Source organism: Centruroides sculpturatus, unplaced genomic scaffold (genome assembly GCF_000671375.1).
Source record: "Centruroides sculpturatus isolate CEXI.00-Female unplaced genomic scaffold, Cexi_2.0 scaffold1091, whole genome shotgun sequence".
In the NCBI taxonomy this organism is placed as follows: Eukaryota; Metazoa; Arthropoda; class Arachnida; order Scorpiones; family Buthidae; genus Centruroides; species Centruroides sculpturatus.
This window is the reverse complement of record NW_019385257.1, coordinates 85,765-112,456: the sequence shown is the minus strand read 5'-3', so window position 1 is coordinate 112,456 and position 26,692 is coordinate 85,765. Positions and strand designations below refer to the sequence as shown.

At 32.3% G+C, this 26,692-nt stretch overlaps 5 protein-coding genes across 7 annotated transcripts in view; 3 read left to right on the top strand and 2 right to left on the bottom strand.

The window, feature by feature from the left end:
* Positions 1–378: 378 nt before the first annotated feature.
* On the top strand, positions 379–6,277 carry LOC111636791 (glucose dehydrogenase [FAD, quinone]-like). Of its 2 annotated transcripts, XM_023382124.1 has the most exons (12): positions 379–397; positions 472–598; positions 682–884; positions 2,227–2,416; positions 2,584–2,715; positions 2,798–2,919; positions 2,998–3,168; positions 3,248–3,392; positions 5,047–5,204; positions 5,291–5,468; positions 5,804–6,026; positions 6,094–6,277. In XM_023382124.1, exons 2-12 carry the CDS (start codon positions 493–495, stop codon positions 6,227–6,229), a joined length of 1,764 nt encoding a protein of 587 aa, XP_023237892.1. In that variant the 5' UTR covers positions 379–397; positions 472–492; the 3' UTR covers positions 6,230–6,277. The 2 variants fall into 2 exon arrangements, with proteins under 2 accessions (XP_023237892.1, XP_023237893.1); XM_023382125.1 differs by lacking the exons at positions 5,047–5,204; positions 5,291–5,468.
* Positions 6,278–10,430: 4,153 nt separating this feature from the next.
* The window catches only part of LOC111636806 (adenylate kinase 2, mitochondrial-like), a 24,864-nt gene continuing 8,602 nt past the window's right edge, over positions 10,431–26,692 (bottom strand). Inside the window, exons 2-4 of one of the 2 annotated variants that reach the window (XM_023382144.1) lie at positions 14,259–14,458; positions 13,900–14,067; positions 10,431–11,120 (exon numbers count right to left, since the gene is read on the bottom strand). In XM_023382144.1, the coding sequence (XP_023237912.1) occupies positions 10,899–11,120; positions 13,900–14,067; positions 14,259–14,444 (576 nt within the window). In that variant the 5' untranslated portion in view covers positions 14,445–14,458 and the 3' untranslated portion in view covers positions 10,431–10,898. The remainder of the gene's footprint in view (positions 11,121–13,899; positions 14,068–14,258; positions 14,459–26,692) is intronic. The other variant, XM_023382143.1, reaches the window with a different exon arrangement.
* On the top strand, positions 14,565–18,894 carry LOC111636804 (glucose dehydrogenase [FAD, quinone]-like). The gene is made up of 10 exons (XM_023382140.1): positions 14,565–14,768; positions 14,844–15,033; positions 15,201–15,332; positions 15,415–15,536; positions 15,615–15,785; positions 15,865–16,009; positions 17,664–17,821; positions 17,908–18,085; positions 18,421–18,643; positions 18,711–18,894. The coding sequence occupies exons 2-10, from the start codon at positions 14,898–14,900 to the stop codon at positions 18,844–18,846; spliced, it is 1,401 nt and encodes a 466-aa protein (XP_023237908.1). The 5' UTR covers positions 14,565–14,768; positions 14,844–14,897; the 3' UTR covers positions 18,847–18,894.
* LOC111636795 lies at positions 19,142–22,330 on the bottom strand. Its single transcript, XM_023382127.1, has 4 exons — positions 21,186–22,330; positions 21,085–21,104; positions 20,667–20,909; positions 19,142–19,357 (listed from the first exon to the last, which is right to left on the bottom strand). Exons 1-4 carry the CDS (start codon positions 21,568–21,570, stop codon positions 19,142–19,144), a joined length of 864 nt encoding a protein of 287 aa, XP_023237895.1. The 5' UTR covers positions 21,571–22,330.
* LOC111636809 (adenylate kinase-like) lies at positions 24,593–25,324 on the top strand. Its single transcript, XM_023382146.1, has 2 exons — positions 24,593–24,932; positions 25,124–25,324. The coding sequence occupies exons 1-2, from the start codon at positions 24,747–24,749 to the stop codon at positions 25,307–25,309; spliced, it is 372 nt and encodes a 123-aa protein (XP_023237914.1). The 5' UTR covers positions 24,593–24,746; the 3' UTR covers positions 25,310–25,324.

The window sequence follows — 26,692 nt, the reverse complement described above, 5'->3', positions numbered from 1 at the left end:
AGATATTTACATTACTATACACTAGTTTAGGTACGTATGGAGGTTTGTGTGTGTGTTTATGTATGTTGAAGAGCCCACTGTTTTACCCATTTTGAAGTTTAACAACTCCTGTGCCTTTTGTCGAAAAATTTTGAAATTTTACACGGAGGTGTGAGTATTATGGGAAAATGTCTCTACAGATTTTCAGATAAATCAGACTATTGGTTCAGGAGATATGTCCTCTCCCACTTAATATCTCCCGAACCAATCTGAACACGTAAAAGTAATTATAGTAATTATTAAGAATAGATACAAATAAAGAATTCCGGGAAAATCTAGAAGAACGTTGCCAGCTTTTTCCTTTATAAATAGATTCTATTCATATCAATTATAAACACGCACAAATGTGAATATTAATGTAAGTATGGAACGTTTCCAAATTTTCATATTTTATAAAAATGATGTACTAGTCTAACTGGAAATATTGGACAGTGTCATTCCAATGGTAGTGACATGGATCGATTTCCTCTTGTAAGTGCTATTATTATTATTGCCAATAGCGTAATATCGAACTCGGAATTTGTAACAGAAGTTAACGATTTTTACGATTATATCATAAGTAAGTATTAACGAATCTATATTTTAATTCGATCGTTTGTAAATGTATCTTAACCACTACAGTAATTTGTTTTTAATTGTTAGTTGGAGGAGGAACTGCCGGATCTCTTCTTGCTAATAGATTATCTTCGAATTTATCTCTACAAATTCTATTATTAGAAGCTGGTTCTATACCCGACGAAATAGTAAATATTCCTTTAGCTGTACCTTTTCTCCAAAAGACAGAATTCGATTGGTCATACAAGTCCATTCCTCAAAAGTATTCTTGCTTTGGACTGAAAGAAAATGTGAGTTTAAATTTCATTTTCGAGTGAAAACGTAATTATTTATTGCCACATCGTCACAATGCCGGGATGTAATTTTTATTCATATTTTCAATTTGTTTAATTTAAAACGTATGTTCTCCACCTGAAATTAATAGTGGCTTGCCCTTGTACATCATACTTTTCCTTTAACAATAGATTCGTGCCTGTCATCTATCTAACACCTTTCGGGGGGGGGATTTTTGAATTAAAATAACGTAACGTATACAATTAATCGGGTTTCCTGCCCCTAAGGATTCCATATCTATTTCGGATTACGAATAATTTTATTCTTTTTCAATTTTATTTACGTTTTTCTTTCAGTTTTATGAACGTTAGAATCAAAGCTCGATCCACTTTTATTAAATTTTTAACACGTGAGCTCGGGTCTCACATACAGTAGCCTCTAGTTACATTGCGGATTCGGATATATCGCATTTTTTTTTTTTGTCTCCCAAATTTTAAAAGCACTTAAGTCAATATATTCAGTCCTTATTTAGAGCGGCCGAATGGCCGAGCGGTCAAGGTGGCAACCTACTGCTCTGGAGGACCCGGGCTCGAATCCGAACGGGTCGAAAAATCCCCAGGAATTTTTTGTGGGGTGGTCCGTTCGGATATGTCGGGCCCCGTCCCTCACCGCCCGGCAGCCCCATTGTGTGCCTGGCCGAACCCATGAATGGCTTGCAAAATGAGACCCTCTTAGTGCCCACAGGGCGGAAAGAGTTAAAAAAAAGTCTTTATTTAGGTGTTACAAACCTAAAACAAACCCGGAAAACTCCACGTGGTCTGCCTGTTGGTGAGGCCCGAACCCACAACCAACTACCGCCGTTTAGTGATTTTATCAAATCGGCCACTGGTGGGTCCTAGACAGCGGCGGCCTTATCCATTGCGAGGCCCTGGGCGGCAGATCTTTGCGAGGCCCTTGTCCTTTGTGCAAAGTATGTGAATTGAAATAGTAGGCACTTATTAATATATACTGTATTATAAATTAAATTTATTTTATTGTTATAACTAATAGCCAAGGATAAAATAAAGTTTTAAATATCAACTTTTTTCTACTTGGTTGTTGCGCGAGGCCCCGGGCCATTGCCCTGCTCGCCACCCCCTAAGGCCGCCACTGGTCCTAGAGCGCCCAAACCTTTGGCCATCGAGCCGCTACGTTGTGAGCATTAAGAGGATATTTTTATGTCCATTACAGTATAATCTTTGCCCGCGACGACCGAAGTACGACGACAGATGAGAAACTGAACAAGTAAAACTAGTCCGTTATTATTGGGACATTTAAAAGTGATAAAGAGAAAAAAAAAATGAATGATTATTTTTACAGAAAAGTTACATTCCAAGAGGAAAAGCATTGGGAGGTTCTAGTATAATCAATTTCATGCTATACGTCCGAGGAACCGAAAAAGACTACGATAACTGGGCAGCAAATGGAGCTGTTGGATGGAGTTGGAAAGAAGTTTTTCCTTATTTTACTAAATGGGAAAACAATCAAGATGCTTCCATAGTTTCTAATGGTATGATATAATTCTATTGCATAAATTAATTAATATAGGATGGTTATGATTAAACTGACGGTAATCAAACACGCTCTACTGAACCGAACCGAAATACACATGTAATGCACATCGTGGAAAAGAAATTTACTTAAGGAGAAAATTAGTTGAAATTGCATTCTCATTAGGTTATCATGGAGTGGGAGGTGAGATGAATATATCAAGAACTAAGTACTATACACCTCTTGCGCGTGCTTATGTGAATGCAGCTAAGGAAATTGGTCACAAAGAGGGTGATTACAACGGACCAGATCCCGAAAGTAAATCCTTATCATATTCTAAATTCTTGTGTAAAATATCAGATTTTATATCTTATTTATAATATATATTTTGTGTTTAAAGCATTTATGCTTAATCAAGGATATGTCACTAATGGTAGACGTTGTAATACTTACGATGCATTCCTCAGACCAATATACAAAAGAAAAAATTTGCATATTGCCGTTGAAGCCTTAGTTATTAAAGTAAGTTAATTTGACAATTATCTAAATTATAAATACTAATATTATGCGTAATAATGCGGAAATAAATTTTCATTTTAGATATTGTTTGATATACATAAGCGTGCAACAGGCGTGCAATTCGAGCACAAGAATAAAATAAAAGAATCGAGAGTTACGAGAGAAGTAATCCTGTCAGCGGGAACCATAAATTCTCCACAGATCCTCATGTTATCCGGAATCGGTCCTAAGGAACATCTTCAGAAAATGGGGGTATTTTACTTTAAAAAAAAAAAAACAATTTATTTGCGTTACTCAAAAGTTCCTTTAACATTTAAATTAAACATTTCAGATACCCGTTGTTTCAGATCTTCCAGTTGGTAAAAATTTGCAAGACCATGTCACTGTTGGTGTACCTTTTACGGTAGAGAAATCGGTGACTTATAATATGGCAGAAAGTATTGTTTTAGGGGCTTTGCCTTATTATATCAAAGAAGGTATGTATAAATTTAAATAGTTGTGACTTTAGATATTAGACAATATATTATATGTAATTTGCAGATTTGCTTTCAAAAGTTATTGATATTTGTGACTTCTTCGATTAAATATGTTTTAAGTTAAAAATTCTAACCAAAAGCTTGTAAGCATTGTTTCTTATTGGCTCTATCCTTACTTACTTTTTGTAAAATATTTCCTCGTGAGTATTATTAATAAAGCTTTCGTCCCTGCTCATAGTAGGTTCGACCAATAATGGGCGCGTGCTCGACATATCTAGGAAATTCTACCCGTGAAAAATTATGAGGTTCCTGAACCAGAATCTAATCCGAATTTTCCAGAGCTGAAACCTTTCCTTTCTTAACCATTAGCTGTCTTGCCTCTATTTTTAATGTAACAACAATATTGTTGTTGTCAAGGTAATTGCCCAATAAAGTGTTAAAGTGGCATTCTACCACTCTGGAGGGCCCGGGATCAAATCCGGATGGTCAAAAAACCCCAATTTTTCGAGGGGTGATCCGTCTTGAAAACATTGGGCCCCATCTCTCAAGACCCAGCTGCATCATTCTGGGCCGGCCGAATCCATAATGAGCTTTCTAAAAATGCTCTCTTAGTGCTCATAGGGCGAAAAGAGCAAAGACAAAATCAGTAGGAATGAAGGTATCATTTCCTCATGGACACTGAATATCGGAGTAATATTCCCCTTTCCTCATGGCCCCTTTCAGGATAAGTGTCAACTGCAATGAACATATTTCTGCTCATTTATAGAGCTAAACTATGCTAATCAATCAATAAAATCTATTTGAATATAAAACGAAATATTGAATAATATGTTATCCAGTATATAATATCAATATACCTCTACTCTATTGCAACATTATAATTAAAAGAAAAGTTAGATCATTTTATAATTTATTCCACAAGAGTTAAAATATACTACATAGATTGGCTGAGGCGACGCCCTGTTTGAGGAAAATTGAATACACGTCCGTCATTTTCCTTTTAGTCAAGAAGCGTGGCATTTCTGTTGTGTAAAGGCAACCAGTGAGAATATTTTAATTCGTCGATAGTACCCGTCGTTGCCACCAAGAGCATGGTCACAGCCATCCTATATAGTATATTCTAGCTCATTGTATTTAACTCTAAAACGTGTTGTAACATTTAAAGAATCTGGAAACGAGTTCTGTAACTTACCTTTGTATTGAGTTTGTTTAAAAAATAACTTTTATATTATTAATTATAATAAAAAGACAAAAGGCTTAATTTTGAGGGTAAAGATGAAATTTTTTAAATATCGTAAATGCCAATAATAATTAAAATTTTCATTAAATCCGACCCCTCTCGAGATATGACACTTGATCTCCCTCTATCTCCTCACCCTTCGAGTTCAGTATTCCAAAATTTAATAGCATCAATGCCCCTCACATACAAGTTACCATGCCAAATTTCGTTTCTTAAACAACATAGTAAATTCCACCGAACAGATAGGAACCGGGTGGAATGGACTCATCTTCAATCGTTACAATGACTGTAAAACAACTTAACACCTGTCTAAAACGTAACGTGATATACTGCCCAGAATTTTTCGTGTAGGCATGTTTCATCCCATTTGAAAACCTTACAGTTCTAATAAAATATATTTATAATTTCAATTAGGGCCACTTACTGGTCTGATAACGGAAACCATCGGGTTTATAAGTACCAAATATAATAATCAATCCAAATGGCCAGATATAGAACTGATGTTTTCTTCTGCTACTCCGTCATCCGACTACGGACTTATCATGAAAAATGTTTACGATATAACTGAAGAAGTAAGAATTATCCATTTTTAGTCAAAGATTTTCTGGTGTTTTCATAAAAATTAACTCAATAACAAAAATATTTTTACTGTTTTCAGCTGTGGGAAAAAGTTTTTAAACCAAACACTGGAATTAGCAGCTTTTTCTGTTTTCCACTTGTAATGAGGCCCGAAAGCGTTGGTGAAATCAAGCTCGCCTCGATAGATCCACATCAGCCTCCTATCATTAATCCGAATTATTTTGATAAACCCCAAGATATTAAAGTTCTAATTGAAGGTAATATTTTTGGGTACAGTTAAACCTAGGTATAGCGCATCTTTCTTAAAGCGGCAACGAATACTCCTGAAGGATCTTTTTCATAAATATTAAGATCTGTCTGTTATGTTGTTATATCATTATTAGAAGTTCCTCCCACTGCCGAGGGACTTTACGATCTCACTATACGTAGGGACGAGGCCTAGGGTCAAAGTTGAATTTTAGTTTGAAAATCTCGCTGTTTGGTGAGCAGAATGCCATTTGCAATGAAAAAAACTCCTTTAGTAATTCACAGATACTGAATAATTCTCTACTTAATATGTGCAAAAGAGTCATAATTCTTTTGTACTTTGCAGGTATGAAAAAGTGTTTAGAAATCAGTTCAACTAAAGTGATGAAGAAATATGGAGTTAGGCCCTTCCTTAACGTTTTTCCGGGGTGTGAAACGTATAAACTATATAGTGATAAATATTTAGAATGCGTTGCTAGATCATTTACTCTAACTAATTATCATCCAACTGGAACTTGCAAGATGGGAGATCCTCAAGATCATACGACTGTTGTGGATCCTCAATTAAAGTATGTTAGATTTTTTTTTTCTTATATTCGTAGGGTATAAATATATCATTATTGTTTATGATTACAGAGTGAAAGGAGTAAAAGGTTTACGAGTTATCGATGCATCGATAATACCAAAAATAAATACAGGTCACACGGAAGCTCTCGCTCTTATGATTGGAGAAAAGGGATCTGATTTGATTCTGAAAAATATACGTAAATGAACTGAAGAACTGTTTAAATATTTGGATATAATAAATTATAAAAATGTGGTTTCTGAGATATCTATACAAGAAAACTTACTATTAAAATTTATATATATTTAGTTGCACTACGGACATATTCTGAGAATAAAATTATATTCATATTCTATATCAGAGTTTCTTAAAGTAGGGAACCGCGGCTCTCCGATGGCCTTAGGAACCAGGAACAAAAAGGAAATTTTCATAAAAATTGCTTTAAAAAAAATAAAAGGCCCTGTGGAGAGGGCCTTCTAGCACAGCAAAACGAATACAATATCTATTTCAATAATGGCATAAGCATGGGTCGCTCTAGAAAATTTAAATATATCACCACCATTTTGCCAATTATGCCGCTACTGCGAACATCGCCAATTGCTCCAACTTCAAAATCCAGTTGGTGCAATTGGCGCTGTTTGCAGTAGCGTGTGTTTTTTGGGTCATAATTACAAGCCTTTTCGCTCGATCCGAAAAGTAAAATAGCACGTTTATTATTCTATAAAAAAAATTAATACAGCAAGATTATCAGATGGAATTATAAAATTATGAATAAAATAAAACATAGGGAGACTTAACACTTCTCTCAGTGAGAAAATATCAAATTTTATCTTTAGTCTTTTATATGCTTTACTTTAATATTTATATTTACGCTTTGCTTATATTTCAAATTACATTCACCGCATTCCATTTTATACTACAGATATTATTAGCTTAAGACTTATAAACTAAACACTAAATTTTCAAAGGGCCAATTTTTGTAAACGCTTGAGAAGTGGGTCCTATTATTTGGACGATGGGCTGTTTGTGTTTAGGGCTACATGCTCACCAAGTTTCTTTTGAATCGGAGACCCGAACGTTTGGCCCTCCCAGTGCTAGCAACAGGAATCATTTTTTAATGAATGTATTACTGAACACATTTGATCACAATGTTCTGTCATAATTTTTGTTTGCCCAAAACTGCCTTCGGTTCTCTACGTCATTTCCTACTTTTCTTCTCAAACTTGCCGCGTGACCTCATTAAATCGCTGTGTGTGGTGTCCGGGACTCCCATTGTATGGAAACTCGACATTTTCCTGAAGTGTGATTCAATTTCATGATGAATGTCGAAACAAGCGGATAGGATTTTATCGCAAAGTGACGATTTTGGCCCTATGCTGCAGCACCACCCCTGCATAAGTAATGTGGAATAATGCAGCGTGTGTTTCTTAAGACTCCAGTGTTGTAATTGGCTTTCTTCCACTTTTCTAACCAATCTATGAAATTGTTCAAAAAAAAAAAATTTCATCATCACTATTAGTTTTAGTGGTTCTCGAAATTTATTTTCTTATACTCATCTTTAAATATAGTTTTGACATTCATTATTGACCTTCCAAGAATATATTATTTTTAAATACTCTGATGTGGCAATCAGTTTTTCATCATGTTCCAAACCTTGAACAATCATTAAATATTTGAAGTATAAATTTTATATTATATTAGTTAGAGACAAAGCTTTTAACGATAATCCATATACATATTTAATCAAACGTCCATTATCTAAAGCTTATAATTTTTGAAGAATTACTTGTATATATGAAGCAGTTCTCATTGAAGTTTTATTTCCAAAGTCAATGTAATTCATTAACTTCCCATCATTTTTTTTTGGGAAAACAAATTATTTCTTATATTTTTAAATGAACAGAATCATATATAAAAAACAAAGGTCTTGTAGGATCTAAAACATGTTTACAAATGTTGGTGAATTTGTGTAAAAAAAAAAACAGCCTTGCCATTAATAGCATTGTCATCACTATTAATTACCTTACAACCAATTTCTTCTAAACTAAAAATTATTTTTTTAAGCATGAAAACAAATCTTCGGCAGTAATTTTATGAATGGGTAATATATGAACATCTCTATACCTAGATGATAAACTTTGTGCCATAAAAACATAAGCACTTGTATCAAGTTGTTTACTATTGTGTCCTGCATCAATATTTCCACCCGTGTAATCAAAATATGATTTCGGATGAATTTCATCCATCATTAAAAGATAATGAAACTACAGTCAACTTAAAGTTTGAAATCTTTGGCATATAATAAAAAATTCTCTTCAAATTGTTCAATTGTAGAGTTTAAACTAAATAATGAGCAAATTTTACGAATGAAGTAAAGCATTAGGAGATATAGAAAACGGTAAACAAGATAAAATCAAAAGTTCTGCAGCATAGTTATACTGATGTTTGTTGACAGATAACTGTTCAGACAAATAATTGAGATTTGATACATCAGTTGAAATGCTACTCTGAAGCTGAAAGGTCTATTGAATTGTTTTCACTATCTGAATCATTGACATATTCTAACTTTTTCTGTATTTCAAGAATATTAATACCATTTATACGTAGAGGAAAATTAAAATTATCTAACTTTTTCAATGAAATTTTACCAATAAATATACTGACCCATAAATTTTCATTGATTATAACAGATTTTGTTATTAAAGGACTTGGATCTGTCTGCACATCTGCAAAAACAATTTTATTGATATAATAAAAGACATGCCAAGTGTCGAAATGTTTTCGCTTTTCTTCTGGTCCTTCTCTTACAGTAATGTGAGATGAGGAATACAAAGGGACAATCTGGAAGTAACGTTGGAATGGAACTATCTTTAAGTTTAGGATACTTAAGTGGAACCTTGAACAGTGATCTAGACTTTTCATCATAGTATTCAGAATGTTTAATCTATTGTCGGGCCTGACCCCGTCCTCGGGACGGTATTTTTTTTCTTATGTACACCGCTTCTTCGAAGTGCACGTGATCGGCCTGAGGAATAGGTGTAGTTTAAAAGGGATTCGTGCACTAAACAATACCGGAGTGGTGTGTTTTGGCTTTGGAAAACAGTTGCTTTTTTCAGAAATACATATCCTCATTACATATTATGCCTGCTTGTGTTACATGGATGTGTGTAAAAGATGTAAGTAATTCTTTCAGATGACAAGCCCTTCAAAAATGCAGTTTTATCTTGCCAACATCTTGACATTGCATGGCCAGCATTTGTCCAAGTTTTATTAAGTGAAAATATCTTTCTTTGAATGATACTGTTAAATTTGAGATTTGTGCCCTTAGATATATCATGTTTATTGGTTTATCACCTTTCTATGACAATTATAAACAACGCTGATTTATTTCAAAACTTTATGTAATCTTTTGGAAATAATTGGCAAATCAGGATCACTATTATATTGTTCAAATTTGTTTAATGTTAGTGGCTCATTTGTGAAAAAATATTTTTATACAATACCTCATAGTAAGTGTAAGTAAAACTATCACATATGGCAGGGGTGGCTAACCTTTCTGATCCCGCCTGCCATATAGTAAGTACACTTAGCTTTAAAGATGTTTATGCATGCCAAAGTTTTAAACTTCAAATAACAATATTTAAAGAAATTAAACGAATATGCTTTAATTAAAATAAATGTAAAAAAATAGCTTATTGTTCTCAATAAGCTTTTTTTACATTAATTGGGGTGATTGAAAAAGACAGATGATTAATCAAAATCGTATGATATGTTACGTGCCAGATGATTTCTCTATAGTGCCATTTTGGGCACGCGTGCCGTAGGTTCACCATCCCCAACATATGGCATCATGTCGCTGCTCAATTTCCAAAGTCTCTTTTGGCCTAGTATCCAAAGTTTTCCATCTGTCACACTCCATTACTTCTTCATAGCAAAGATGGTGAAACACCAAACGATGGTCAACCTTGCAGTTTCTTCAGTAGCTTCTATGTTTAGGGTCAGATTAGCTCCCTCAATGTATGAACAAACATTCAGAACAACTTCCTGCATTTGACTTCTAATAGTCTGCCCTTTACACTTAGTTTTAAAACAGCGAGGAGCATTACAGAGCAGTACCAAAGATGATAACACATTCACACTGTCAGTTGCTATTTTGTAAAAGATATGTCTTGCTGCTTGCAGTATGTAAGAAGTCAAGGATGATATCTTCAATATTTTGGTCAGTTCAAGAAATGCACTCTTCTTGAGATATATATATTTAACTTAATTAAAAGTCCGTTTAAGTTTTACAACACAGCACAAGAGAGAGAAAACTTAACAAAATATTTCAACAGAATTATCAAAATTAAATAATTGAATATGTTATTACAGACAGCAGCTTTATCCTGCACAGAGTATAAACACAATAAACAACATACTTTTCTGAATAACAATATTTCTTTATTTTTTTCTTTTAATGTTTTAAATTGTTAAATCAATAATTATATACTAACAGAAATTTATAATAATTGATTAACAGTAACCTATAGACTAATATTTTTTGCCATAATTGAAGAGCGCAAACAGTAATTAAAATTTATGAAAAATCTGCCATATTTACAAAAATTTTTGTTTATAAATTTAACATTGAAACAATATAATATTTTTTTTATTTAAAAACTTTGAACTTTTTAATAAAAAAATTATATTAAAAAAACTCATTAAATTGTCAAATTGTAAAGAAATAATTTTATAATGTATAATTTTGTAAAAACCAATCATCGTGTCAATATTAACCTTGTTATAATAATAATTATTATATTTTGTAAAGTATTTCCAATGAAAGAGTATAATTTTGTACCAAATATATATAAGAAAATTATTATTATTATTATTATTATACAAAGAAAACTAAATCTTTAGTCTTTGCTTTAGAAAAAGCTAGCTGTATCTGAGAAAATACTAAATTAGGATTTTGGTCTGCATTTATTTGTGTATGTAAGTGTTTTTTGGAATAATAATCTACTAATGGTTGAGTTTGTTTATGATAGGAGTCTAATCTTTTCTTCAGAGCTGTAACATTATCATCCGATCTTCGTATTAGAGGCTCACCAGTAATCTACAACAAATTTATAATTTTAAAATTCATTTTACTTAAAATTGTGTGTGTAAAGATTTTATAAAAATAAGTAAATCTTATGAATAGGAAAATTAATTGTGTATGCTACAAAACTTTAGGTAGTGATTAGGCAGTTTAAATTCCTTCTTAGACATATAGATCAGTGGCAAGAAATGGCAAAATTCTTGTAAAATTTGTACCAGTTGTTAGTAGCAAACATCATATCTTTTTTGGATGGGAATCTAATCAACAACATTTCATTAAAGTTAGTCTCTCTTATTTGGAAGTATGATTACATACACCCAATTTCTCCTTGCCCCAGTTATTAATTCAGATAGAACTCTCAATCTATTTTAGTATTATCTGGTGTATATGTCGTAGGCAAATTTGATAATCAGGCTCATTGTACCTGATTTTCCACCGTCATTTTACAATGAACCTGGCAAATAGGAAAATCATTATGTATTTGCTATTCAGTGTAAAATTACTTAGGCATTTTGTAATCAGCCCACAGAGCTTTAAGCAATTAAGAAAGTGAACTTAAGTTGGTTCAATTAGCCCGATTGATTCTAGGCTTATTGTAATATTCTGAAGACACAAAAGACTTATTAGACAAACAGCAGACAGATGTCTAAGAAAGATTATTATTGTAAAGTAACCTTAAAATAATTAACATAATACAACATAATGATAAAAGAAATTAATAATATAAATCAGGGATATCCAACCTTTTTTCCTAATGGGCCAAATTAGAAATTTACATATACTCCGCGGGCCAAAAAGGTACTTTATATAAATATATGCTTTTAAAACGTTCAAAACGTGAATATCAAATTTTAATAACAAATACTGTATATATAATTACATAAAATACTGTATTATTGACAGTAAAAAAAATTATACTCACACAATATAAAAATAAATTCAATGCGATTTTTTGACATTGTGTTCCTTTTATAATATTGTCAATATCTGCTTTTATTGCACGTCTTAATTCTAAGACTGTTAGTTTAATGGGAATCATCCAACCTATGTCTTTCAGCAGTTTTTATGTTTTTCATGCATGAAAAGAATTGTTCACAACAGTATGTTATTCTTGTGAAGTAGTACAGTTTTCTAGCATCAATTACCTCATTACGACATCAAAGTGTATCCAGTGAAACAAGAATAATTTTTACAACATACTTTACCAAAATAAATGAAAATGTTCCTAAAAAATTTAGGGTGCAGCCTGCAGGTTGGACATCCCTGATATAAATTAATAATGAAGAATAATGAATAATAATTTTAATTGGAAAAAATAATGATTAATTACAATATATACAAAGCTTGAATATACTCATATGTGATATGACAATGAATAATATGGAGTAACACTGTTATATCAAAAATTAATAATACTGAACTTTTATGAAAATAATATTAAATTTCTAGAAGACTTTTGTTCAAAGTTAATTGTTAAAAAAATAGTATAATAATTAGTAAAAATGAAAAATACTGATTTACAGTTTCACTTAGGGCACAAACATTCCATTTATTTATTTGCACATGATGAACTGCTGTGAAATTTTGATGTGCACAATTGATTTACCTTCTTACATGTGAACTTTTTTTTTTTTGACACTATGCACTTACAACTGGCAAATCCTTGTCCACCAAATTTTGATTCTTTCCCCACAGCTTCACATAGAGATACATATTTTTCTGGAATGTCTTCAAGAATTTGCATCCCAGAAATCTGGAAATCACTTCTACTGAAACAGGTCTTAATTATGCCACCCTTTGTTCTAATTTGATAAACATTTTTTGCAAGAAGAATTTTTCCTATTACATTTTGGCAGTCTAATGGCCTTGGTCAACCTTTCGAATGTTCAATAAAGTCCCCAACTTCAACTGTTTTTAGTTTATTTGTAATAATTTCAATCATTTTTCTGCTGCTCTTTTCTGGCCTCTGTGTTATTTTTGACGTTCCTCTGCAATTTTTCTTGTCTTTTGAAAGTGTTGCAAACATAAATGTCACTAATGTCTTTACAAATCCCTCCAATGCCCTGATAACAATTCTTATGAACTCTCACTGAACACGATGAACATAATATTGTGCGCGATTCATTCAGATCGCATATATGAACAGAACAAGTCTTTCTCAAAACAGATTACTTTTTTCTAACCTCAAAAACATAATCTGTTTATAAGTAGAGGAACACTTGTATCCATTTCATCTTATGAAATTTGAGACTCATACTTGCATCGCATTATAACAGAGTTGAGCTATATATATACTGTATTTCATTTACGAGTAAAACCTCTGAATAGTTTACAGTTTACAGTAATACAGTTTAGAGGGCTATTTTGAATTATCCATACTTTCCACTTTTACATGAACACTTGTGCACTAATTAGCATGGATAATTGGGAGTTTGGTATATGTGAAAAAGAAAGGTAAAGTTATTTCTTTTCATACACTGCAAGAGCACTTGGCATCAGCAGCATGTAAACTACTTCAATGAATGTCAGCTATCAATAAATGATGATGATGTTAGGCAGAAATTGTTCTAATGAAAAGTATAAAATTGGCGTTTACATTCTATGGGATCATTCCTGGATACTCATCAAAAAGAGAGCTAAGTTGATTAATTATTAAATATAACAAGTAGGCTACATATAAAAAATATAATGGGGACATTCATCAAAGTGTGAATCCTGTGCTGTTCTGTACAGTTGTAAAATATTGTATAATCTGTCTCAATAAAAATATCACATTCTAAAATAAGTTACTTACATCATCGACCATATGTTTCTTTGGTGGATTAAATTCTTCATGATAACTTCTACCACTTGGAACATGAATTAATCTTCCAGTGATACGACGAACAAGCACCGAATCATCAATACTAAATTCTATAACCGAATCTAATTTTGAATTACGTTTCTCCAACAGTTCATCCAACTAAAAATAAATTTTGTAAAAATGAGAACCGTAAATCGTTTTATGGCATATTTTTTTTACCCTTAAAATTAAACTTGAATAAACTATTTTATTTTCATTAATTTTATTATGACAAAAATTCTATTTTAATTGCATTTCATTGGCTACTTAAAATCATATTATACGAACAATGAAAGTTTTAATTTACTTGCCTTTTCTGCTTGAACAACAGTCCTTGGAAACCCATCCAATAAAAATCCATTTTGACAATCGGACTTATCCAAGTTTCTGTTTATTAAATCTGTAACTAAATCATCGCTAACTAATTTTCCATCGTCCATTACTTTTTTTAACGTTTTTCCTAAATCAGATCCCGATGCTACTTCGGCTCGAAGCATATCACCTGTAAAATTTTTNGAGTAGGCACTTATTAATATTAATATATACTGTACTATAAATTAAATTTATTTTATTGTTATAACTAATAGCCAAGGATAAAATAAAGTTTTAAATATCAACTTTTTTCTACTTGGTTGTTGCGCGAGGCCCCGGGCCATTGCCCTGCTCGCCACCCCCTAAGGCCGCCACTGGTCCTAGAGCGCCCAAACCTTTGGCCATCGAGCCGCTACGTTGTGAGCATTAAGAGGATATTTTTATGTCCATTACAGTATAATCTTTGCCCGCGACGACCGAAGTACGACGACAGATGAGAAACTGAACAAGTAAAACTAGTCCGTTATTATTGGGACATTTAAAAGTGATAAAGAGAAAAAAAAAATGAATGATTATTTTTACAGAAAAGTTACATTCCAAGAGGAAAAGCATTGGGAGGTTCTAGTATAATCAATTTCATGCTATACGTCCGAGGAACCGAAAAAGACTACGATAACTGGGCAGCAAATGGAGCTGTTGGATGGAGTTGGAAAGAAGTTTTTCCTTATTTTACTAAATGGGAAAACAATCAAGATGCTTCCATAGTTTCTAATGGTATGATATAATTCTATTGCATAAATTAATTAATATAGGATGGTTATGATTAAACTGACGGTAATCAAACACGCTCTACTGAACCGAACCGAAATACACATGTAATGCACATCGTGGAAAAGAAATTTACTTAAGGAGAAAATTAGTTGAAATTGCATTCTCATTAGGTTATCATGGAGTGGGAGGTGAGATGAATATATCAAGAACTAAGTACTATACACCTCTTGCGCGTGCTTATGTGAATGCAGCTAAGGAAATTGGTCACAAAGAGGGTGATTACAACGGACCAGATCCCGAAAGTAAATCCTTATCATATTCTAAATTCTTGTGTAAAATATCAGATTTTATATCTTATTTATAATATATATTTTGTGTTTAAAGCATTTATGCTTAATCAAGGATATGTCACTAATGGTAGACGTTGTAATACTTACGATGCATTCCTCAGACCAATATACAAAAGAAAAAATTTGCATATTGCCGTTGAAGCCTTAGTTATTAAAGTAAGTTAATTTGACAATTATCTAAATTATAAATACTAATATTATGCGTAATAATGCGGAAATAAATTTTCATTTTAGATATTGTTTGATATACATAAGCGTGCAACAGGCGTGCAATTCGAGCACAAGAATAAAATAAAAGAATCGAGAGTTACGAGAGAAGTAATCCTGTCAGCGGGAACCATAAATTCTCCACAGATCCTCATGTTATCCGGAATCGGTCCTAAGGAACATCTTCAGAAAATGGGGGTATTTTACTTTAAAAAAAAAAAAACAATTTATTTGCGTTACTCAAAAGTTCCTTTAACATTTAAATTAAACATTTCAGATACCCGTTGTTTCAGATCTTCCAGTTGGTAAAAATTTGCAAGACCATGTCACTGTTGGTGTACCTTTTACGGTAGAGAAATCGGTGACTTATAATATGGCAGAAAGTATTGTTTTAGGGGCTTTGCCTTATTATATCAAAGAAGGTATGTATAAATTTAAATAGTTGTGACTTTAGATATTAGACAATATATTATATGTAATTTGCAGATTTGCTTTCAAAAGTTATTGATATTTGTGACTTCTTCGATTAAATATGTTTTAAGTTAAAAATTCTAACCAAAAGCTTGTAAGCATTGTTTCTTATTGGCTCTATCCTTACTTACTTTTTGTAAAATATTTCCTCGTGAGTATTATTAATAAAGCTTTCGTCCCTGCTCATAGTAGGTTCGACCAATAATGGGCGCGTGCTCGACATATCTAGGAAATTCTACCCGTGAAAAATTATGAGGTTCCTGAACCAGAATCTAATCCGAATTTTCCAGAGCTGAAACCTTTCCTTTCTTAACCATTAGCTGTCTTGCCTCTATTTTTAATGTAACAACAATATTGTTGTTGTCAAGGTAATTGCCCAATAAAGTGTTAAAGTGGCATTCTACCACTCTGGAGGGCCCGGGATCAAATCCGGATGGTCAAAAAACCCCAATTTTTCGAGGGGTGATCCGTCTTGAAAACATTGGGCCCCATCTCTCAAGACCCAGCTGCATCATTCTGGGCCGGCCGAATCCATAATGAGCTTTCTAAAAATGCTCTCTTAGTGCTCATAGGGCGAAAAGAGCAAAGACAAAATCAGTAGGAATGAAGGTATCATTTCCTCATGGACACTGAATATCGGAGTAATATTCCCCTTTCCTCATGGCCCCTTTCAGGATAAGTGTCAACTGCAATGAACATATTTCTGCTCATTTATAGAGCTAAACTATGCTAATCAATCAATAAAATCTATTTGAATATAAAACGAAATATTGAATAATATGTTATCCAGTATATAATATCAATATACCTCTACTCTATTGCAACATTATAATTAAAAGAAAAGTTAGATCATTTTATAATTTATTCCACAAGAGTTAAAATATACTACATAGATTGGCTGAGGCGACGCCCTGTTTGAGGAAAATTGAATACACGTCCGTCATTTTCCTTTTAGTCAAGAAGCGTGGCATTTCTGTTGTGTAAAGGCAACCAGTGAGAATATTTTAATTCGTCGATAGTACCCGTCGTTGCCACCAAGAGCATGGTCACAGCCATCCTATATAGTATATTCTAGCTCATTGTATTTAACTCTAAAACGTGTTGTAACATTTAAAGAATCTGGAAACGAGTTCTGTAACTTACCTTTGTATTGAGTTTGTTTAAAAAATAACTTTTATATTATTAATTATAATAAAAAGACAAAAGGCTTAATTTTGAGGGTAAAGATGAAATTTTTTAAATATCGTAAATGCCAATAATAATTAAAATTTTCATTAAATCCGACCCCTCTCGAGATATGACACTTGATCTCCCTCTATCTCCTCACCCTTCGAGTTCAGTATTCCAAAATTTAATAGCATCAATGCCCCTCACATACAAGTTACCATGCCAAATTTCGTTTCTTAAACAACATAGTAAATTCCACCAAACAGATAGGAACCGGGTGGAATGGACTCATCTTCAATCGTTACAATGACTGTAAAACAACTTAACACCTGTCTAAAACGTAACGTGATATACTGCCCAGAATTTTTCGTGTAGGCATGTTTCATCCCATTTGAAAACCTTACAGTTCTAATAAAATATATTTATAATTTCAATTAGGGCCACTTACTGGTCTGATAACGGAAACCATCGGGTTTATAAGTACCAAATATAATAATCAATCCAAATGGCCAGATATAGAACTGATGTTTTCTTCTGCTACTCCGTCATCCGACTACGGACTTATCATGAAAAATGTTTACGATATAACTGAAGAAGTAAGAATTATCCATTTTTAGTCAAAGATTTTCTGGTGTTTTCATAAAAATTAACTCAATAACAAAAATATTTTTACTGTTTTCAGCTGTGGGAAAAAGTTTTTAAACCAAACACTGGAATTAGCAGCTTTTTCTGTTTTCCACTTGTAATGAGGCCCGAAAGCGTTGGTGAAATCAAGCTCGCCTCGATAGATCCACATCAGCCTCCTATCATTAATCCGAATTATTTTGATAAACCCCAAGATATTAAAGTTCTAATTGAAGGTAATATTTTTGGGTACAGTTAAACCTAGGTATAGCGCATCTTTCTTAAAGCGGCAACGAATACTCCTGAAGGATCTTTTTCATAAATATTAAGATCTGTCTGTTATGTTGTTATATCATTATTAGAAGTTCCTCCCACTGCCGAGGGACTTTACGATCTCACTATACGTAGGGACGAGGCCTAGGGTCAAAGTTGAATTTTAGTTTGAAAATCTCGCTGTTTGGTGAGCAGAATGCCATTTGCAATGAAAAAAACTCCTTTAGTAATTCACAGATACTGAATAATTCTCTACTTAATATGTGCAAAAGAGTCATAATTCTTTTGTACTTTGCAGGTATGAAAAAGTGTTTAGAAATCAGTTCAACTAAAGTGATGAAGAAATATGGAGTTAGGCCCTTCCTTAACGTTTTTCCGGGGTGTGAAACGTATAAACTATATAGTGATAAATATTTAGAATGCGTTGCTAGATCATTTACTCTAACTAATTATCATCCAACTGGAACTTGCAAGATGGGAGATCCTCAAGATCATACGACTGTTGTGGATCCTCAATTAAAGTATGTTAGATTTTTTTTTTCTTATATTCGTAGGGTATAAATATATCATTATTGTTTATGATTACAGAGTGAAAGGAGTAAAAGGTTTACGAGTTATCGATGCATCGATAATACCAAAAATAAATACAGGTCACACGGAAGCTCTCGCTCTTATGATTGGAGAAAAGGGATCTGATTTGATTCTGAAAAATATACGTAAATGAACTGAAGAACTGTTTAAATATTTGGATATAATAAATTATAAAAATGTGGTTTCTGAGATATCTATACAAGAAAACTTACTATTAAAATTTATATATATTTAGTTGCACTACGGACATATTCTGAGAATAAAATTATATTCATATTCTATATCAGAGTTTCTTAAAGTAGGGAACCGCGGCTCTCCGATGGCCTTAGGAACCAGGAACAAAAAGGAAATTTTCATAAAAATTGCTTTAAAAAAAATAAAAGGCCCTGTGGAGAGGGCCTTCTAGCACAGCAAAACGAATACAATATCTATTTCAATAATGGCATAAGCATGGGTCGCTCTAGAAAATTTAAATATATCACCACCATTTTGCCAATTATGCCGCTACTGCGAACATCGCCAATTGCTCCAACTTCAAAATCCAGTTGGTGCAATTGGCGCTGTTTGCAGTAGCGTGTGTTTTTTGGGTCATAATTACAAGCCTTTTCGCTCGATCCGAAAAGTAAAATAGCACGTTTATTATTCTATAAAAAAAATTAATACAGCAAGATTATCAGATGGAATTATAAAATTATGAATAAAATAAAACATAGGGAGACTTAACACTTCTCTCAGTGGGAAAATATCAAATTTTATTTTTAGTCTTTTATATGCTTCACTTTAATATTTATATTTACGCTTTGCTTATATTTCAAATTACATTCACCGCATTCCATTTTATACTACAGATATTATTAGCTTAAGACTTATAAACTAAACACTAAATTTTCAAAGGGCCAATTTTTGTAAACGCTTGAGAAGTGGGTCCTATTATTTGGACGATGGGCTGTTTGTGTTTAGGGCTACATGCTCACCAAGTTTCTTTTGAATCGGAGACCCGAACGTTTGGCCCTCCCAGTGCTAGCAACAGGAATCATTTTTTAATGAATGTATTACTGAACACATTTGATCACAATGTTCTGTCATAATTTTTGTTTGCCCAAAACTGCCTTCGGTTCTCTACGTCATTTCCTACTTTTCTTCTCAAACTTGCCGCGTGACCTCATTAAATCGCTGTGTGTGGTGTCCGGGACTCCCATTGTATGGAAACTCGACATTTTCCTGAAGTGTGATTCAATTTCATGATGAATGTCGAAACAAGCGGATAGGATTTTATCGCAAAGTGACGATTTTGGCCCTATGCTGCAGCACCACCCCTGCATAAGTAATGTGGAATAATGCAGCGTGTGTTTCTTAAGACTCCAGTGTTGTAATTGGCTTTCTTCCACTTTTCTAACCAATCTATGAAATTGTTCAAAAAAAAAAAAATTTCATCATCACTATTAGTTTTAGTGGTTCTCGAAATTTATTTTCTTATACTCATCTTTAAATATAGTTTTGACATTCATTATTGACCTTCCAAGAATATATTATTTTTAAATACTCTGATGTGGCAATCAGTTTTTCATCATGTTCCAAACCTTGAACAATCATTAAATATTTGAAGTATAAATTTTATATTATATTAGTTAGAGACAAAGCTTTTAACGATAATCCATATACATATTTAATCAAACGTCCATTATCTAAAGCTTATAATTTTTGAAGAATTACTTGTATATATGAAGCAGTTCTCATTGAAGTTTTATTTCCAAAGTCAATGTAATTCATTAACTTCCCATCATTTTTTTTTGGGAAAACAAATTATTTCTTATATTTTTAAATGAACAGAATCATATATAAAAAACAAAGGTCTTGTAGGATCTAAAACATGTTTACAAATGTTGGTGAATTTGTGTAAAAAAAAAAAAAAACAGCCTTGCCATTAATAGCATTGTCATCACTATTAATTACCTTACAACCAATTTCTTCTAAACTAAAGATTATTTTTTTTAAGCATGAAAACAAATCTTCGGCAGTAATTTTATGAATGGGTAATATATGAACATCTCTATACCTAGATGATAAACTTTGTGCCATAAAAACATAAGCACTTGTATCAAGTTGTTTACTATTGTGTCCTGCATCAATATTTCCACCCGTGTAATCAAAATATGATTTCGGATGAATTTCATCCATCATTAAAAGATAATGAAACTACAGTCAACTTAAAGTTTGAAATCTTTGGCATATAATAAAAAATTCTCTTCAAATTGTTCAATTGTAGAGTTTAAACTAAATAATGAGCAAATTTTACGAATGAAGTAAAGCATTAGGAGATACAGAAAACAGTAAACAAAATAAAATCAAAAGTTCTGCAGCATAGTTATACTGATGTTTGTTGACAGATAACTGTTCAGACAAATAATTGAGATTTGATACATCAGTTGAAATGCTACTCTGAAGCTGAAAGGTCTATTGAATTGTTTTCACTATCTGAATCATTGACATATTCTAACTTTTTCTGTATTTCAAGAATATTAATACCATTTATACGTAGAGGAAAATTAAAATTATCTAACTTTTTCAATGAAATTTTACCAATAAATATACTGACCCATAAATTTTCATTGATTATAACAGATTTTGTTATTAAAGGACTTGGATCTGTCTGCACATCTGCAAAAACAATTTTATTGATATAATAAAAGACATGCCAAGTGTCGAAATGTTTTCGCTTTTCTTCTGGTCCTTCTCTTACAGTAATGTGAGATGAGGAATACAAAGGGACAATCTGGAAGTAACGTTGGAATGGAACTATCTTTAAGTTTAGGATACTTAAGTGGAACCTTGAACAGTGATCTAGACTTTTCATCATAGTATTCAGAATGTTTAATCTCTTGTCGGGCCTGACCCCGTCCTCGGGACGGTATTTTTTTTCTTATGTACACCGCTTCTTCGAAGTGCACGTGATCGGCCTGAGGAATAGGTGTAGTTTAAAAGGGATTCGTGCACTAAACAATACCGGAGTGGTGTGTTTTGGCTTTGGAAAACAGTTGCTTTTTTCAGAAATACATATCCTCATTACATATTATGCCTGCTTGTGTTACATGGATGTGTGTAAAAGATGTAAGTAATTCTTTCAGATGACAAGCCCTTCAAAAATGCAGTTTTATCTTGCCAACATCTTGACATTGCATGGCCAGCATTTGTCCAAGTTTTATTAAGTGAAAATATCTTTCTTTGAATGATACTGTTAAATTTGAGATTTGTGCCCTTAGATATATCATGTTTATTGGTTTATCACCTTTCTATGACAATTATAAACAACGCTGATTTATTTCAAAACTTTATGTAATCTTTTGGAAATAATTGGCAAATCAGGATCACTATTATATTGTTCAAATTTGTTTAATGTTAGTGGCTCATTTGTGAAAAAATATTTTTATACAATACCTCATAGTAAGTGTAAGTAAAACTATCACATATGGCAGGGGTGGCTAACCTTTCTGATCCCGCCTGCCATATAGTAAGTACACTTAGCTTTAAAGATGTTTATGCATGCCAAAGTTTTAAACTTCAAATAACAATATTTAAAGAAATTAAACGAATATGCTTTAATTAAAATAAATGTAAAAAAATAGCTTATTGTTCTCAATAAGCTTTTTTTACATTAATTGGGGTGATTGAAAAAGACAGATGATTAATCAAAATCGTATGATATGTTACGTGCCAGATGATTTCTCTATAGTGCCATTTTGGGCACGCGTGCCGTAGGTTCACCATCCCCAACATATGGCATCATGTCGCTGCTCAATTTCCAAAGTCTCTTTTGGCCTAGTATCCAAAGTTTTCCATCTGTCACACTCCATTACTTCTTCATAGCAAAGATGGTGAAACACCAAACGATGGTCAACCTTGCAGTTTCTTCAGTAGCTTCTATGTTTAGGGTCAGATTAGCTCCCTCAATGTATGAACAAACATTCAGAACAACTTCCTGCATTTGACTTCTAATAGTCTGCCCTTTACACTTAGTTTTAAAACAGCGAGGAGCATTACAGAGCAGTACCAAAGATGATAACACATTCACACTGTCAGTTGCTATTTTGTAAAAGATATGTCTTGCTGCTTGCAGTATGTAAGAAGTCAAGGATGATATCTTCAATATTTTGGTCAGTTCAAGAAATGCACTCTTCTTGAGATATATATATTTAACTTAATTAAAAGTCCGTTTAAGTTTTACAACACAGCACAAGAGAGAGAAAACTTAACAAAATATTTCAACAGAATTCTCAAAATTAAATAATTGAATATGTTATTACAGACAGCAGCTTTATCCTGCACAGAGTATAAACACAATAAACAACATACTTTTCTGAATAACAATATTTCTTTATTTTTTNTTAAATATTATTTAGTTTATTGTCATATTTCAAGACCCTGACTGTGATCGCGTGATCAGATTCCATATTAGTTCCAAGTTCTAGACTCAAGCTGTCTATTCTTCTTCCTTTCTTGGAGAAGTTTCTTTACTGGAATCACTGAGGCATGTCCTCATGTCAACTTGTCTTCCTGACCAACAGATTTTATGCATCCCCTTTGTCATGCTTTTTCTTGTTTTATTCAAACCTCTGGTCACCAGACAAACTACTCTGACCCCTGGAATGATGATATTTGGTTTAAAGGATTACTATCACGGGGTCAAAGGCACTGACTACCACCTCCACTCTTTACTTTTTACTGGAGAAGTTTTCAGGGACAATAAACCCAGTTTTTTTTTGTGTTACTAGTCTTAACATATAGTCATTATCAGTTACTGATTATCATTATCTTAACCAATAATTTAAATGTAAAATGTTTAATTAAAAACATTTTACAATTAAATTATGTTGTGACTCAGTAATTTAAATTACTGAATTACTGGCATTCAGTTATATGCTAGTTGATCAAGATGATGATGTAAAAAAACTGTAGGAAAGAACACTTGATGAATCATTATTAATTAATAAATCTTCAATTTAGAAAGTTTTAATTGTTTAACATGTCCTTTTAATATTAGAACCAATGAAACTAGAATATACATTAATTATAGTCTCATTTACCCCACTTAACGTTATGAAATTGGTTATTATGATTGGTTGAGGAGAGCCCAAAAGTGATTACAGTAAGCAAAGTTCATTGTTTTCTATGTTTTGCGATGGTACACTTTTCCTAAAGACGGACTTATCACACTGGATCAAACATTGAACAGAATGACCTTCAGACACACAATTTGCAGAATAATTCTATGTATTTATTTCATGATATACATTTTGGACATAACATCCCTCTTCGGTCCTAATACACAGATCATTTTTTTTTAAATCTACTAACAACTTCCCTCCTACTCAAGCAATATAGATGTGTAAGAGGAAAGTTATCAGTAAATTCTTTTAGAATGTAATTCTACTGTGAATTCATTATGATTTCATCAGTTTTTATGGAGGTTGTGTTGAATTGTACAAATTTTCATTCAAGTTTATGTCGTGGTTAAAATGTTCTTATTTGGTGGAATTTTGTTGTTGTGAAGTTTTTATTATAAAATTTATAATGTGTACACACACACCTACAAATTCTAAAAAAAAAAAGGATCTGTGTATTAGGACCGAAGAGGGATGTTATGTCCAAAATGTATATCATGAAATAAATACATAAAATTATTCTGCAAATTACATTTCTGAAGGTCATTCCGTTTCTTGTTTGGTCCAGTGTGATAAGTCCGTCTTTTAGGAAAAGTGCGCTATGAGAAAACATGCAAAATAGGACAATGGAAAAAAGCAATCAGAAGTTCATTGTATTAAGTTTTAGACATTATACATTTCTTATTTTATGATTAACTTTTAGTTAAATGATATTTTTATATGTAATTACTTCTGTAATTTTATAAAGATCAGTAATTTTTTTTTAGATATAATTTTTGCGAAAAAGTTGTTCCTAACTTTGAGTTTATTATCTTAAATTTAAATGTTTTAATTATTTTAAAAATAATTACTAGTAAAAAATTTTACAGGTGATATGCTTCGAGCCGAAGTAGCATCGGGATCTGATTTAGGAAAAACGTTAAAAAAAGTAATGGACGATGGAAAATTAGTTAGCGATGATTTAGTTACAGATTTAATAAACAGAAACTTGGATAAGTCCGATTGTCAAAATGGATTTTTATTGGATGGGTTTCCAAGGACTGTTGTTCAAGCAGAAAAGGCAAGTAAATTAAAACTTTCATTGTTCGTATAATATGATTTTAAGTAGCCAATGAAATGCAATTAAAATAGAATTTTTGTCATAATAAAATTAATGAAAATAAAATAGTTTATTCAAGTTTAATTTTAAGGGTAAAAAAAATATGCCATAAAACGATTTACGGTTCTCATTTTTACAAAATTTATTTTTAGTTGGATGAACTGTTGGAGAAACGTAATTCAAAATTAGATTCGGTTATAGAATTTAGTATTGATGATTCGGTGCTTGTTCGTCGTATCACTGGAAGATTAATTCATGTTCCAAGTGGTAGAAGTTATCATGAAGAATTTAATCCACCAAAGAAACATATGGTCGATGATGTAAGTAACTTATTTTAGAATGTGATATTTTTATTGAGACAGATTATACAATATTTTACAACTGTACAGAACAGCACAGGATTCACACTTTGATGAATGTCCCCATTATATTTTTTATATGTAGCCTACTTGTTATATTTAATAATTAATCAACTTAGCTCTCTTTTTGATGAGTATCCAGGAATGATCCCATAGAATGTAAACGCCAATTTTATACTTTTCATTAGAACAATTTCTGCCTAACATCATCATCATTTATTGATAGCTGACATTCATTGAAGTAGTTTACATGCTGCTGATGCCAAGTGCTCTTGCAGTGTATGAAAAGAAATAACTTTACCTTTCTTTTTCACATATACCAAACTCCCAATTATCCATGCTAATTAGTGCACAAGTGTTCATGTAAAAGTGGAAAGTATGGATAATTCAAAATAGCCCTCTAAACTGTATTACTGTAAACTGTAAACTATTCAGAGGTTTTACTCGTAAATGAAATACAGTATATATATAGCTCAACTCTGTTATAATGCGATGCAAGTATGAGTCTCAAATTTCATAAGATGAAATGAATACAAGTGTTCCTCTACTTATAAACAGATTATGTTTTTGAGGTTAGAAAAAAGTAATCTGTTTTGAGAAAGACTTGTTCTGTTCATATATGCGATCTGAATGAATCGCGCACAATATTATGTTCATCGTGTTCAGTGAGAGTTCATAAGAATTGTTATCAGGGCATTGGAGGGATTTGTAAAGGTGAGAAACACACTTCTAGACTTGAAGAAAGTATTTAAATATTATTTAGTTTATTGTCATATTTCAAGACCCTGACTGTGATCGCGCGATCAGATTCCATATTAGTTCCAAGTTCTAGACTCAAGCTGTCTATTCTTCTTCCTTTCTTGGAGAAGTTTCTTTACTGGAATCACTGAGGCATGTCCTCATGTCAACTTGTCTTCCTGACCAACAGATTTTATGCATCCCCTTTGTCATGCTTTTTCTTGTTTTATTCAAACCTCTGGTCACCAGACAAACTACTCTGACCCCTGGAATGATGATATTTGGTTTAAAGGATTACTATCACGGGGTCAAAGGCACTGACTACCACCTCCACTCTTTACTTTTTACTGGAGAAGTTTTCAGGGACAATAAACCCAGTTTTTTTTTGTGTTACTAGTCTTAACATATAGTCATTATCAGTTACTGATTATCATTATCTTAACCAATAATTTAAATGTAAAATGTTTAATTAAAAACATTTTACAATTAAATTATGTTGTGACTCAGTAATTTAAATTACTGAATTACTGGCATTCAGTTATATGCTAGTTGATCAAGATGATGATGTAAAAAAACTGTAGGAAAGAACACTTGATGAATCATTATTAATTAATAAATCTTCAA

Excerpts from the sequence above, each read along its gene's own strand:
- LOC111636795 (XM_023382127.1), bottom strand. The coding sequence starts at position 21,570 with ATGATGAAAAGTCTAGATCACTGTTCAAGGTTCCACTTAAGTATCCTA. Across the intron at positions 21,105-21,185 it reads ATATGTCAATGATTCAGATA|TTATCTGTCAACAAACATCA; the intron begins GTGAAAACAATT and ends TTGTCTGAACAG. Across the intron at positions 20,910-21,084 it reads TTATCTGTCAACAAACATCA|TTTCATTATCTTTTAATGAT; the intron begins GTATAACTATGC and ends AGTTGACTGTAG.
- LOC111636804 (XM_023382140.1), top strand. The coding sequence starts at position 14,898 with ATGCTATACGTCCGAGGAACCGAAAAAGACTACGATAACTGGGCAGCA. Across the intron at positions 15,034-15,200 it reads TGCTTCCATAGTTTCTAATG|GTTATCATGGAGTGGGAGGT; the intron begins GTATGATATAAT and ends CATTCTCATTAG. Across the intron at positions 17,822-17,907 it reads TTTACGATATAACTGAAGAA|CTGTGGGAAAAAGTTTTTAA; the intron begins GTAAGAATTATC and ends TACTGTTTTCAG.
- LOC111636809 (XM_023382146.1), top strand. The coding sequence starts at position 24,747 with ATGCTTCGAGCCGAAGTAGCATCGGGATCTGATTTAGGAAAAACGTTA. Across the intron at positions 24,933-25,123 it reads CTGTTGTTCAAGCAGAAAAG|TTGGATGAACTGTTGGAGAA; the intron begins GCAAGTAAATTA and ends ATTTATTTTTAG.
- LOC111636791 (XM_023382124.1), top strand. The coding sequence starts at position 493 with ATGGATCGATTTCCTCTTGTAAGTGCTATTATTATTATTGCCAATAGC. Across the intron at positions 2,920-2,997 it reads TTGAAGCCTTAGTTATTAAA|ATATTGTTTGATATACATAA; the intron begins GTAAGTTAATTT and ends TTTTCATTTTAG. Across the intron at positions 3,169-3,247 it reads AACATCTTCAGAAAATGGGG|ATACCCGTTGTTTCAGATCT; the intron begins GTATTTTACTTT and ends TAAACATTTCAG.